Source organism: Bolinopsis microptera, chromosome 2, assembly GCF_026151205.1.
Source record: "Bolinopsis microptera isolate Bmic1 chromosome 2, MBARI_Bmic_1.0, whole genome shotgun sequence".
Classification (NCBI taxonomy): domain Eukaryota; kingdom Metazoa; phylum Ctenophora; class Tentaculata; order Lobata; family Bolinopsidae; genus Bolinopsis; species Bolinopsis microptera.
In genome coordinates, this window is record NC_087073.1 from 3,711,820 (window position 1) to 3,726,829 (window position 15,010).

Sequence of the window (15,010 nt, forward strand, 5' to 3'; positions counted from 1 at the left end):
GGTGTAATCTAACCATTTTGAGACATGTGAAGTTGATAAAGCTTTGAATTTGAGGAATATTATTAGATTTATACACAAATGTTGAATAATGAAGCTAGTGTTTTGAGGTCACCTGTCATTTGATATCACTGATTACAACAACAAATGAGTTTGACATCTGTTCAAATTGACTGCAACTCAGCAACATCGGCCCATACCTCTGTGCATTTTAAAGAGAAAAGAATCATAATATATGTACGAGGTTTTACATGACCGTTTCGCAAGTGAATGTTTTAAACTTTAAACACCGTTACATAATATTTAATCTGAGGACACCCATACCACCACCTGATATGTTGAGAAAAGCTACAAGCACAGTGTCAGCTGTTTCACTGTGTCACATGACAGCAGATTAGTTGGCTATTTTCCAAGACAGTTCTTAACGCTGTAATATCCGGGGACGCGCTCAGCCAAAGGAGCTGACTTATTAACTAATACCAGCTCCCACCAGTAGCGGGTCTAGCTGGCTTGTCTAATATCTGCCGAGGTAGCTGACTGGAGGTAGCTGTAATATGGCTGATTAGATTGTTTGGCAGGCTACATTACAACAGTTGAAATAAGTAAGATCAGGTGACCACCATGACGTGTGGTACACACAGTCTGTGAACACAATACACACAGTGTATAGAGTAAACAAACCGCACACTCCTGTCCAGTGCTCACGCCGGATGTTCACATGGTCTGCAGAGTGCAGGGTCACGTGACGTGTGTGTGTGTGTGTGTGTGGTCCTTTGACAGCATGCTGCTTACTACTTCGCCCTGTCAAATACTTCCTACCAAACAAAAACCTATACTTATATTCCAGCTACTTTTGTAGAGCTCTGGGTACTCACATGATGGGTTGGTTATTTGGGTGCACTTCTTCTGAGCGTAGTATAAATTCTAAAGAAGCAAGTTTTTTCGTATGGAAGTTTCCTTAGAATCATGTTTTGACTGGTTTTCATAAGTTGGGGCCAGGTTTCAAGATCTGGAATTATCTGGTTTTGGATTGATGAAAGATAAGGATAAGTTAATCCCAGTCCCCAGATATGGGACACTACAAAGCTAAAGGTGACGTGAAGTCATAAATTGTATTTTTAATTATTGTCTGGCCCTGTGAACCCTCCTATCACCCTACTATCACCCTACTAGACCCTGAATACCCTGTTTCACACGTTATCACCTCCCTGGTTCACCACTTGTCAGATTTAGCACCTCCATTGTGTGTACCGTGTGAGCTGTATCATGGAGCTCCGTCACTCAGCTACGAGAGATTATTGTTTTAATTAGTCTGTGGTTCATGAGGCTGAGGGAGATTAAAGTGTTTGAGTGCACCGTTAGGATAATTATAAAGGGACCACCAGTTTTCTAATTTAATACGATAATATGTTAAATGTATCTACTATATAATATGGGTACCATGATCTAGATGTGTGTAAGCTGAAGTGGAAGATTGTTGTTAAGTTTGTAGTGTGTCTGGAAGAGCCGGACAGAGAGAGTTGTAACTGCCCCAGTCCCCCGCTCACTAGCCCCAGCTAATATGAAGTCTAGACAGTGTCCTGTACACTTTTACCACACAGTCCTGTACCCTCTATAATGTTACTGTGTACCCTCCTCCTTCCCACACAGCCTCCCCTCCTGTCATCCTTGGCACTGGATACAGTCCAACTACCTCCACCCCAGATACCTCCTCCATCCTTATTGCCTGCTGCTTACTTTCTGTAACCTACCAGGAACCAGCTGAGTCCCGGAGTTGACTGTATCCTCAGTGTACTGTATCCTCAGGATATTTGTACAATATAGTGGTGACCCCGACTAGCTAAAGTACTCCTGTAATTACAACAAACCACACTGTATCACGGGACTCATTAATGCTATTAATTCGAGTTCCGGAGTCGTCGCAAACCCTCGGGGCTCCTGCTCTACAGTTTCTCTCTTATTTGATGGACCACATTAATCATGCTATTGAAATAAAGTTCATTATTATTCTGCCAGATGACTCCGTGACCACAGTTCCGTTAAATTTCCTGTGTCCCAGCTACAGTAGCGTTACACTTACAGTTTTCATGGTAGACTGAAATCCTCTAATCAGATTGATCTCCTAACCGGTTACTTCAGAGATTGCGTGAACATGGTTTTTAGCGTGTGGTTGGTATTGCGGGTTGCACCAAATACTCACAATGATTATGAGTCATCTGAAACCTCACAACTGAGTATCATAACACAAACCGGCTTCAGAGCTACGTCTTGCCACATGAAAAATAGTCTCCTCGAGTGTCTGTTCTACAAGACGTGTAACAGACACATTATACTACATAATTACTCGCCTCTAAACTCTCTAAACTCTATTCTATCGAACAAACTTTCGAAAAGTATCATGGCCTGTAACTCCCACCGTTTACTATACACTCACCACTAGGTTTAGAATATCTTACATTCTCTTCAAACACTGTTTCATCTCTTTGTTATGCGCACTCAAGCGAGAGATTACTGCTAATTACTTCTTTTCACTAATTATCCAGTTGTCTATTGATGTTATTATGAGTTTTATTGTTTTCAGATCATACTGTGGGACACGAGGACGTGTAAAGCGCTGACAAAAGTAGAGTCTCACACGGACAGCGTGAAGGAGCTGGTACCCCTACCCCACCAACCTGGCATCATGGCCAGCATCGGAGATAACTCACTCAAGGTCAGTACAATCTGTTACCTCTATTTAAAAGCATCAGTTATTTTTACTGTTATACCTTGATTTAAAAAATCATATCTGTGTGGAGATTCTTACTCCTAAGAGCGGACTTCATAGCCTGTCCAGTTCCCAGTACTAGAAGTGAATGACTTGACCTAGGAGACAATTAGTTCAGGTTAAGGAGTGGCGATAAGTGTTAATTTGTGGTCAAATTAGACCTTAATTTCAAAGTTGACAGGCTTGAAACTTGCAAATTATTCAACAATTTTGCTAAATTAAAGTACAGTGGAACCTCTATATACCGGGCCTCTTGGGGAAATGAAAAGTGAACGGTAAAGAGAGAAAACGGGCATAGAAAGGTTCACATGATCCTAATCAGACCCAACCCATAGTATCTCTCAAATAGCTCGCCAAACGTCTTATATACACATGTACTCATTTATTCCCAATGGTATCAGGAATATCTATTTTTAAATGTTTCGAGTTTGACCGAAAATTGATGAAAATGATGCCCATGTTTCCAATTTATTCCTCAACTTTTGGTGAAATGGGCATCGCTGGGGTAGCCAATGGCCCCCCTCCCCAGATTTAAACAGTTTTCAACATGGGGGACAGTGAGATCAAGCTAAATCAGAGTGTGGAAACCTGTAGTTAAATATTATGTCCTTTTGTCGACCTAACGAGTTTTGTAAGGTGGTGAGATGAAGTGTTGTTTTAGGATTGGAGAGGTGGTGATAGTTGTGTAAATACTGTGTGTCATGGTTCAACAGTTGAAGAGTTGAAGGAAGTTATTTGACTTGCAAACGGTTGCAAATGACCAAGTCTCTGTTTGAATCCGGAAAATTTTAGAAAGCTTTCACGCGACAACTTCCAGATACATATTTCTGTGTCTAATTGTTAAAGTTTAGAGACTGTCGTCGTTCGTCAAAGAAAAGTCAGAAGTAATGTCGACGTTTTGGTGGATTAGTGCGGTTTTGAGTGAATGTTGAGAGCAGCTGTCATCACCCACTGCCCTGAGAACTGTTCCGAAAATGAGATGCCTGACTCCTATCTACCTTGCCGGAAATATCCCGTAACAAATTATACTATAACGTGATAACGTCCCTGATAAACTAATTACCGGACAATGATATTCACAAGTTAATGAAAGTTCTGAGTAATTACAAGACGCTAAATCGATTTGCGGAGAATTATGCCATCTAACATCATTGGTCCACAAGGTAGGGCGCACCCCTGAAATTTCACTTCTCTAAACGTACAATCGTGAGACGTGCATGCCAGTGAAGTGCTTTAAATGTACTTTTACAGTTTACTACATGCCTGTGAGTGACGGGGACTCGGTTATATATAATGGTTATTATCACGATGCTTATTATTATTACAAAATATTGCTACTTGTAACTTGCACGTTGTATGTGAAGATAAGTAATCGCTCCAGAGCTCCTCTGTGACCTGCCCATCAAATAAAAACGTGTTATTCAATATAGTCAAAGCACATCCGTCTGATTATTAATCAAACATGTACGGTAACTTCTTATTTGATCTAAATTATCTATCTAAATATAACCATCATGATCACGCCACAAGTCTAACATTAATTGTTTCATTAAAAAGTTACCTCCTCCTCAGATATGGGACACCTCAGACTCCACCAACATTAAACTCCTCGGTTCCCGCGCCTTCCCCACCGACCTGGAGTGCATCGCCGTCAGTCCGGACCGACTGACCCACGTGTGTGGTGGCGTCAACGCAACCACTTACATGTCTCTTTTTGTCGGCGTGGACGACGACGCCCATTCTGACCTCTCCTCAAAGTGAGTTTCATCATGCAGAGACAATAGTTAAAAATAACCTGTGTTACTAGATGATTATTACTCACGATAAGATGATTATTGTTGATATAATTATCTATTTTTAAGAGTCTTATGTTCAGTGTTGTGTTACTTTATGATCTAAGATTTAACCTATATTATAACGACTGTTATGAGTATGACGTTAGATATTATACGCTAAGTAAGAGCTATTTCTCAGGCTCCTGATCCCTGGTCGAGAAGTAGTTTTTGTTATCGTTGTTAAACAGTTAAACGTTTTTATTACCACCGAATCTAAATAATTCATCACAATTCGCTATAGGACCTGGACGTCTATGATTATTAAATGCATGGTCTGGAATGGAGTATAATTCTAGTAGTAAATGGTCGTGAGACCGGGGATGAGACCCAAGTGTTGGGTCCCAGGACGACCAGAGCGGCCCGGCACCGCCACTAGACTCACCAGCTCAATGGTATCGTGTAAATTAAATCTGAATCTCCATTAAATGTGAGACTATTGGTCACCACTGATAGGATTATCTTGGTATTCTCGATTGGTTGCAGCCCTTCGTAATTATTCCTTATTTTGAAGTCAAAACGAACACACCCTTAACGTGTCCCGTAATAATTAATGGGGCTGTATGAGCTTAATGTGAAGTTAATGTGAAGTCAAGATATTGTGTTCAGTATTTTATTTAAACCAACGTAATGAGTCTCAGTCTCAGTCTCGCCATTAAAAGGAATATTCTGTTTTGACAGTTAGAACCAGTTGTAGGGTTTAAATTGAATCTATCATTTAGTGCATTCCTGATAAATTGGATGAAGCACATATTTGGCAAAGAGCAATTAAACACACTAACTCTAGGAGGCTTATAGTACAGACTTTCTTAAATATCTATTTAATGGAGTGAAGCCGTGATGTCGGCAGATAAATGAGCAGACATTACTTTTAGGGTTAGATCACTAGCAGAAACACCGGTGCTGTGGATTAGTGTATTTACTTCTGACAAACTAAGTAAACAACAATATTGTACTTCATCAACACACGTGACAAATTGAGGAAAAAACGCAACTTTCACCATGTCACAGACATTTACTGTTTGTTTACTTTTACAAACACACATAGGGTATCATGTAAAAAGCTAAAATCACAATTATTTCAGGTACAAAGCAACTATAAATCGAATCAACGAAGAAGAATCCAACAAGATAGTCGGCTTCTCTCGACCCTCCCACCCCACCAAACACTCAGACCTCCCCTCTCAGTACATACCACGTGATCAGGGTAGCCCGTCACGTGTCACGACGCATAGTGTGACGTCACCAAGTAGCGTGTCGTCATCATCACACGTTGCCATGACGTCGTCAGGTGATGGGGAGCTGTGCTCGGTAACTTCACCAGTCAGCGTGTCGCCAGTCAGTGTGGAGGGTTGTAAACGAGAGAGCAGTTGCTCAGACAGCGGGGTCGATGTGACTAGTTTGTCTACTTGTTAACTATTTGGGAACAGCTTTTTTTCAAGATTTTTCGTCCGATTTGATAATCATAATCAGTTGACTGATGATAGTTGATGTACGCGAACTTTTTACGATAAGACGGATTTTTTTTCTTGAACGATTGACTGACATTCCCATAAACTCTTTGTACATCTTCCATTTGTTACCAGATGGATGATTTTGAATTTTTTATGATTTTGAAAGATTTAACACTTTAAAATAGGCATTATTTGGTTGTTATATTAATGATTTGTTTAACAAATAAAGACATTTGTATTGCATATTATCAGATGTTTGGGCACTTTGTCTACTGAAATTGCTAGATTTTTGATTGGTTTGCAAAAAAACGTACATGATTATTGATCACAAAAAATGTCAAAACAGTGTTAGGGGTCGTTCACATATTACGTAATCATTTTTTGGAACATTTTAACCCCCCCCCCCCCCTCTGTAATCAGTTTTACACGTAGCTATTGTGTCAAAACTTCACTAGCGTAATCATTTGGACCCCCCCCCTGGCCCAGCTGATTACGTAATATGTGAACGACTCCTTATTTGCTTTAATTTGTGAGTCAGAGGCAGCAATCTGTCAGAAGATTTGATTTTATTTTAAAACGATTGCCCTTTTCTAATTTAACCCTGAGTTTCCAATGTTTTGATCATTACTTGATTTCGAAATTTAATCTTAGAATATTTTTACACAAAAGTACAGGGTAGTTCATTTTGCGAAAATTCCTGTTTTTGTGGTACAGAGATAAAAGTATGGTAGAACAAGTTTCATTTACCATATTAAGTTAAAACAGTGAGGTGGCTTAAAGTTTTCACAATTCAATTGTTTCCTTTGTGTACAAAGTAAAGTGTATTCATTTCAAATTATTATGTTTACTACAATTGAAACGGACATTTTATTTGTTTTTTTAAGAGAGATGAAATATAATATAACCAGCCCTTATTCTTTCCTTAATCAAGAAATCCATTTGATTCTTGGAGTATAGAGGAATGGAAACCATATTCATTTCACTGAAACGTTTTGAGCTTGATTAATGGTGTTGAGGGCTTTCTAATTTATAACAAAAACTTGCAATCTTGCTCTAAGAAAATTTGTACAGAACTGTTTGGAATTATTCAATATGAAATAACCGCCGAAATTTCTGATCACCTTGTAGATGACGAAAGCTAGAACATTCATCAGACACAGAGACAGGGAATACCAATTTTAAATTTTCAAAACGCGAGAATGTTCCCGGTTCCACTTTCCAGCCTTAAATTGACTCCGGGGACTGGTAGACTATACAAAAGGTTTTAAAATGGTTCATCCTGCTGTCATGGGAGATGTGGTGTCGAAACACCACTACCGTTCCGGAACCCACTGCAAATCAAATTCATCTGTGAATTTAAAACTCCCGGTTTCACACATAAACGTCAGGCGCATAGACAATATTGTGATAAGCCAAGCGACGTATCGCTGTTTGGCGCACATGTTTTTGTTATATTTGAGCCGCGCATGCCTCACCCCACGTGCGATGAACTTTTCCTTTCATTCCTATACCCGTCGTTTCAGTTTTGTTGCTATCTATCGGGCAGACCACGTGTCATAAACCTTGACCGTCTGCGAATCTGTAAAGGTAGTTCATTGGTCCCAAGAATAAATACTTCAGATCGATTACTCCAATAGCAGTATCATTTTAAAATATGGTTTTACAGATAATAGTCGGTTTTGGACGTAAAATTTCGATCATTTACTCAGTAAGATATGCGTTGCATTTTTATGGTTGACAGTATCGTTTTTAAACAGCTATTTCCCCATCATTTAGACCTTTTATGAACTTAGCAAATATTTCATCGTAATCAGCCCGTCTGCTCTGACTTCCATCATCCTTGGTTTCCGCCATGTTTTTAGTTATCCTGTCCATGCCTCGTTTCAATCCAGCCTTCCCAGTACCGGAGGAGTTTTTGGTGAAGAACTGGGTAACATCCTCATATTGTTGTCGTGTTTCGAGACCACTGGTAACACACATTAACAAGGAGTCAAACGAGAACTGAGATTCTCCGTACATCTCAAAATAGTAGCTGTAGTTTTTCTTAAACCATCTCCAAGTTAGCCCTGGGTTCCGCGAGGCTACGTAGCAGATTGTTCTCTTCTTCAGGGCCCGTGGCATTATCTGCGATCTTTTACTGTAATTCAGGATGTACAGCTGTTGTTTCGGGTTGCGTGTCTGGCAAACGTAAGCTAGAATTATCTCGTACTCTTTGATTGATCGTGGGTACCAGGTGAGTAATTTGAAAATCTTACCCCAGCTCTTTTTAACCCTTCTGTAGAACCTCAAACAAAATGCTAGGTAAACAATATTTACATGTTCCCCTTTCAAAAATTGTCTAATGACACGCCTAGAACGAGCTCTTGCGGTGCGATCTCCCCATCTAACTCCAAAGTAAAACATCCATTTGTAAAACTTCTTTAAGTTCCAGGACGTGGTATCCTCGATTTCCCTTTTCATCGCTGATCTCACGTGACCTATGAGCACATGTTTGAAGTATCGTTCAAATAGGAACCGGTTTTCTGCTGTATAAAGCTTGGTTTTAAAGTGCAGTAGCTTGATAACCCACCGCTCTATAATGTTTCCTTGTGTTTCATGCAGGACGTAGCGGGAGGTGTCCAAGAAAATATCTGCGCTGACTCTGCCATTGTCATAGTTTTCAAGTAGATTGATCGTGTAGACTGAAATATTGATAAATTAATAAACGTAACAATAGCACTATAATTAGATTACGACATTTTTGAAGGAAAGCAACAAGCTGATTGTTGCCGATTTACGATTGTCACAGCTTCATGCTGCTATAACTCTTAATCAATTTCAAGCGGTAATAAAGCGTGGAATACTTATGCCCTAAAGGCAAAAGTACTAACAATACGATTATATTCCTTCGAAATTGCAAAGCTTATTTTCATCTGTCACTAAAACAATTCATTAGCCACGCCCCCAGGTTCGCAGTCACCAAGTAAACTATTTCAGTCAATTTCTTAATCGAGTTAACCCAAGTTTCTTGCAAATCCTTGAGCTGATCATTGTGCGCCTGTTATAAATAGTTGATACTGGATAGAACCCATGTAAATATAACACAATCATTATAGCAGCTACATACTTATTCAAGATTCATATTCTCACTTGTTCGTTGCATGTCAGATAGGACTTTATGATTTCCTCTCAATTCCTTGGCCAGTGTTTTCATGTTCTTATTATCGTAGAGATGGATAGCAAATTCCGTGTTCAGTGTGTCGTGGAGGTACCATTTTACTGGTTTGGAAAATGTGTGATGTCCCCTCTTGGTTTCCCATAACTGTTTGGGGAAAGGACCGTTTGCATTCCTATTTGCCGACGTTAGGTATTTGTTGTGTGTCGAATTAAAAGTATAAAGACAAAAATTTGTCGCAGCGATTAGACGCTCTGTCGGGAAATTAATGTTCCCGTTTATTAGACTTTAGATTTAAAACAAGTCTGGGGAAATTGACAAAACCCCACAAAAGATACCTGGAAATTTAGCTTCACTTACTGTGTATTTTGTCGGAGGTTCGACATCCGATTTGAAATTCACCGGAATAAGCCAAACTTGATTGGTCTGGTAGTTTCCTTTGGGCGTATACCGGCTTTGTGTTAAGGAAATAGTATTGCCATTGCCCTGAAAAGTTTACCAATTTAAGCCCTGAATTTGGGTTTTATGACGCTGGTAAAGTTTAAATACTGCGGGAGAACTTAACAACTGTGAGTTAATGCAAGTGGCATGTGTAATTATTGAAATTACTCGAAGCACTATTCGATAATGCTGATGCGCAATTCAATAAGATATTGCTGAAGCCACACTTTACTTTTCGTGTGATGAGCAGTATATTTTCCTAATTTTCCGTACATAACAGTGAATAACGTTCGCTGTCGTGTCGACGTTTTCAGACCTACCTTTGTAATTTTTACCATCGGAAAACCTGGCTCGTTAAGCCAGTTTTCCATGAACTTTCTCACTGATACCTTAACCGTGATATTCTCGAAACATCCCGTGAAATCGTTAAAGTCAGCACTTTTCATATGATAAGTTCGGAAGTATTTTTGTAGACCTTTCTGGAAGTTTGCCTCTCCTATCAGCTTGAGAATGGCTGAAATTATTAATACCGATTGTTTACAAAATGTAAAATAATATTTAAGATATTATTATCAGTCTCGTGACATTTATTTAATATATATTATATATATTTATATATATTATATATATTATATGTATATATTATATACCGTTGGTATGCGAAGAATTCATCTATGAGTCATGAACATAAGTAAATCGGGTATGTTCAGTAAAACATTAGGTGAAGACTGAAGAAGGAGCGTTCCATATTAGTAATAGTAAAAAACCTCGTAGTATCCAGGAGCCCTTGGCATAGGACAAATTGTTAAACATAGCTGCAGCCCCGTAAGAGTCCTTCAACTTTTGCCTCACGGGTTTCGTGAACCGATATTTGTCGTCCCCTATCCCTGTGATTAATATCGTGATTATAAAAAGTAACACGTTATCTTCATTGTTATGTTTATTGTTAGTTAAGGTATACCGTGTCATTAAGTCTGCTCGCCTGTTTTCGCAATCTCCAAATTTATTTACTATTCAAATTTAGAGTAGTCTTTTGAGTACTTAGTAATAGTACTTTACCGTTTTGATTATTTTCATGGGGGTGTGCAGTTGATAAGGAAATTGATCAACATATTTTACTGTTACAGTACATTTACGACTCCGATTTACTGCACAGTTTTTTACTGTATAGCATCATCAATTTAACTGGAAGTGGAACTCAAATTAAATTTTAAATAGTACTAAGTACTTTTGAATGTTTCTTTCCTTTCAACACTATGAGTACTACTATTTAACAGATAATTTGGTTGAACTACTTCTAAAGACTTCCTTATTAAACTTAACCACGCCTTTGACCTTTGACGTTGAGCCAACTGGAGATTCGGAGAATCATAAAAGTTGACTATTACTGCAACATTCGACTCATAAATCACTATCCCGTCGTTTCATTTCTGATACATTGCTACTTTGGTCTATGAAATACATTAACTCCGTACACGACATTTGTTTAATGTTAGACGTTTCGTCTCAAGCGCCCTGAGAAAAGAGACACCCAAGCTTGATAACCAGACCTATTTAGTGAAACCTAGACCTACCTGCACCATAGCCCTTTCTCACAAGACCAAGTTCATGGTCTCCAGGACTCCTATCTTTTATACCCATGTGGTCTTGTGCGTACTGGGTGATAAACCTCGCGAAACCCTCCTTTAACCAGAGATCATCCCACCACTTGAGACTAACCATGTTCCCAAACCACATGTGTGAAACCTCGTGCACTACCACACTCCGGCAAAACAGCTGTGACTTGGGAGGCACTGCACTATCTGCACTGTACACACAATCGTACTGGTGGTGGGGAATTGTTATTGTTTAGTGGCAAGTAGAGGTTATGTAAAGTACTAAGCTTTAGAAGATGAAAATTTACAAAGTTGTACGGCTTATTTTTCCTTACCATAAGATGGATCATGGCGATGTTTTCCATTCCTCCAGCGTTGAAGTCGAATATTCCGATGATATCTAGTTTCCTGAACGGATAGTTTATTCCCAGATACTTCTCGAAGAAGTCCAGCGATCGTGCCGCAAGTTTCGCCGTCCGTAGGGCCTGTTTTTTAGCGTAGTTCGGCGTAAGCACTGTAACGGGCACACCACGACCTGATTTCACGCTGACCTGTTGAAATGTCCATTGTTGCTCATTGAACACATTCTTTTACAAAGTATCTTGTGTATTCTGTCATTACTCTCCTTGTGACACTACTTGAGTTCGGGCGCTAACAAACACATAACTATGTGTTCCGTTCTAATTATGTGGAAAGCCGAGGTTTCCGCAAATCACAGCTGGTCTACTACAGTGCGCTAGGAAATATTTGGATGCCGGAAGAGGCAAGTGAAACTTTCCAGACAATTCATAATTCTGGCAGCGATATTACGGCGACTAAAGAGATGCTCTAAAAATACATCCGCGATATAACTATAAATTACTGTCTGATAGATTGTAAATTAGAACGTTTATTGCGAATTAAAAATCGCTGAACTTAATGATGTGCAAATACCCTGTCCATATCATGGATATTGATAGCAAGGAGGTAGACGCTCATACTCGCAGTCTCCTCGAACTCTGTTCGGACTCTTCCGGAACCTATTTGTGTCCGGGATTTGATGGGACCAGCAGAGTTAGCGTGATGTGAAGAGGGATGTTCCACTGTTAACTGAACCCTGTCAAATAGCGTGGTCAGTATTTGGCCTACCTTCGTGCAATTTTGTGAATCTAGCAAAACTCTTGTCCGTGAGAATTTGATAGAAAATATCGTAATATCTAAATCTGTCGTTCATCAGAATTTGTACTATATCTCTGAAAATGTGTCTTCAACAGTTTAAAAAAATGCTCGAATAATAAGAATTAGACCTAGTATACAGACTACCAAATGACAGCATGTAGATGCCTTGAAAGATATCTAATATAACTGTGCCACCAGCTTGTTATACCACTTAAATTCCAGAGAAGGTTGACAAATGAAAACTATAAATCGCACTTTGTGCTAAATCGTTTAAAGGATGACAGGTCACCTGACACGGAAGGATGGCTCATCAAAGCAAGGGAAAGCTTCACGAGCTTTGTCTGGCTCGAAGTGGGTGGTAACTTGGTGGTGTTTGTGTCCCTTACTGTCCACGTAGCCCGACTTTATCATTCCCTGTAGTGCTTCTAGAACTTTCCCGCTAAACCGCAGTTTTATCTTGTAGTGTCCTTATCGGGGATTTGGTTTTGTGAAAAGTGTAAACATTTGACCATCGATAAATCTTGGGTTTTATTCCAGCTCTGGACGCATAACGTTCGCTTGGAGTTGGGAGTGGGACCCATTTGCTGTTCATTTTAGGGTTGCTCACTAATATTATTATCAGTTCTGATTTTTAAGAGATACTCAAATTAAAATCTAGTATACACGCACCTGGTTCTACCGGATTTTGTGGCTTTATAAACAATATTTTCTTCTTTTTATCAGCTGTTGTTTTCGCAATCTTGCATATTTTCCCTTCATGGTCTTCCAAAACTATTGCACTTATCTGGAATTATTGCGATCAGCAAATGGAATATGAACTCTCTAAACCGGTTTGACACAATCTCGACTACGTATATATATATTAACCACCGGTCAAAGTTATGTAAACGCTCGAAATATTAATCGATTTTTGCTTCGCAGGTAATCAATATTATAACCCGTCTCCGCTAATATGCTATAACTAATATGCTATAAGCTACAAAATCAAACTGCGTTAATTTAGTTCTAACATTGAAATGTTTAGCTGATGCATAGAGCCAGATGTTGTCTCTTTTTTTCTTCACTTCAATTTGAATCTCTGTCCGGCCCTCATAACTCCACTTTTCTAAGTCGAATTTGAGGTGTAGAAACTGTTTAGAGGGTATAACATCTCTTGACAGACGAGTAGAATGCACCGAGGGCACCAGGAATAATGTGGCTAATAAGACCTGAATCTGGGAAAGTGAACATATTATAATCTACTTGATTTAAACATATATATAATATTATAATCTAATATTATAATCTAGATTTAAAGGATTAAATCATTGCTGTTAGTGTTACATCGTCAAAAATGACTATAAATAGGGGTACTCCATTTCTGAGAACAATATGAGAAATACGAAAAATAAAGCAACGTTTTTGTCAACCAGCAAGTTTTTGGGCAGGAATTTAATTAATAATTTTCAATTTTGTCTCCAATTATTGTTTACAAACCAGCTTGTATACGCTATACACAGCTCTTTATTATATTTATACGAAAATAGGTATATAATAACAAATTGTACTGAATGGTATTTTTACCATAACATGACGTCTGGAGGTGGACCAAATCTTCAACCAAAAAACTCGAGCAACACGTTCAATACGAACAACAATCCAAAAACAAATCCACCTTTAACTTTCCCAGAACATGCAACGTGTAAAGATTGGTATGTGGTACAGCTGTCACTGAAGACTTTTGTGTATACTGGTATAGGTGTTCAAATATAGTGATAGACAATCCCACAAATTGACGGAGATGTGGAAAAATTAGGCCTCCAATTTAGTCAAGAAACTCCGTGGAGCTTTATCTATAGTGCGGTACCCTAAGTATGGATTGCTCAATAAAGAAATGTCGTGAATCAAAATGTTAAGAGCCGTAAATAAACATCTTGTGTCGCATATTGAGATATTGTTTCCTAATTGTACATTGAGGTTTCGTTTATGCGGTCAAATTTTGATATTTAGAAATATATCAGAGCGACATTGACAATCTAGGTAGTTGGTATTGCAGAGGCTAACTGGTTTGAGATAGTACTGATATCGATTTCTCGTGAATTTCAACCTACAAGTACAATAATAAAACACCGATTTTCCGGCAGACTCGATGTACCAGTTGTTTCTCAGATTTCTCCTAAACTGATAATGAAAGTGTATCTAGTGTAAATCAAAACCTGTATTTACCAGGGCAATTTCCTTTCCCCTGAAAACCCTAGTAAATCGGTTTTTACTGCACTTATGAACCACTTGATGCATTAAATATATATCTTGTTAAATTGCATTATTATTTCGCGGAAAGTCATGTTAAAGCGGATATCTTGGCGTCGGTAAAATGGCAACCGATATACATACATACATATATATCTCACTTTATATATATTAAGATATGCTTTAATTGCATTATTGTTGGATACGGCCATACTCGGTTGAACACACCCTGCTTATAGGTATTAGGTATTAGGTATACTACCGATCTTATCTTTACTTAGAAATTGAATACGCCTTTTTAAAGACTGATTTGGATATATTTACAATTTAGCAACAACGATCCTAATTTCCAAGAATCATCCGAAAATCCATGTCTACATAGC

At 38.7% G+C, this 15,010-nt stretch overlaps 2 protein-coding genes across 2 annotated transcripts in view; one reads left to right on the forward strand and one right to left on the reverse strand.

The window, feature by feature from the left end:
• Positions 1–6,906, forward strand: part of LOC134811628 (uncharacterized WD repeat-containing protein alr3466-like) — a 67,222-nt gene extending 60,316 nt beyond the window's left edge. The window contains exons 7-9 of the mRNA XM_063818624.1: positions 2,579–2,710; positions 4,337–4,521; positions 5,682–6,906. Coding sequence (XP_063674694.1) covers positions 2,579–2,710; positions 4,337–4,521; positions 5,682–6,012 — 648 coding nt within the window. The 3' untranslated portion in view covers positions 6,013–6,906. The remainder of the gene's footprint in view (positions 1–2,578; positions 2,711–4,336; positions 4,522–5,681) is intronic.
• A 766-nt stretch (positions 6,907–7,672) lies between these two features.
• Positions 7,673–14,110, reverse strand: LOC134811709 (leucyl-cystinyl aminopeptidase-like). Its single transcript, XM_063818735.1, has 12 exons — positions 13,962–14,110; positions 13,409–13,612; positions 13,068–13,182; positions 12,688–12,865; positions 12,174–12,336; positions 11,576–11,791; positions 11,220–11,469; positions 10,413–10,532; positions 9,966–10,159; positions 9,565–9,690; positions 9,180–9,351; positions 7,673–8,731 (listed from the first exon to the last, which is right to left on the reverse strand). The coding sequence occupies exons 1-12, from the start codon at positions 13,962–13,964 to the stop codon at positions 7,800–7,802; spliced, it is 2,673 nt and encodes an 890-aa protein (XP_063674805.1). The 5' UTR covers positions 13,965–14,110; the 3' UTR covers positions 7,673–7,799.
• Between the last annotated feature and the right edge of the window lie 900 nt (positions 14,111–15,010).

What these genes read in the sequence shown, in the direction of transcription:
- LOC134811709 (XM_063818735.1), bottom strand. An exon ending in GAGAAAGGGCTATGGTGCAG is followed by an intron (nt 10,533 to 11,219) that starts GTAGGTCTAGGT and finishes TATTAATCACAG; the next exon opens with GGATAGGGGACGACAAATAT. An exon ending in GGGCTCCTGGATACTACGAG is followed by an intron (nt 10,160 to 10,412) that starts GTTTTTTACTAT and finishes TAATAATTTCAG; the next exon opens with CCATTCTCAAGCTGATAGGA.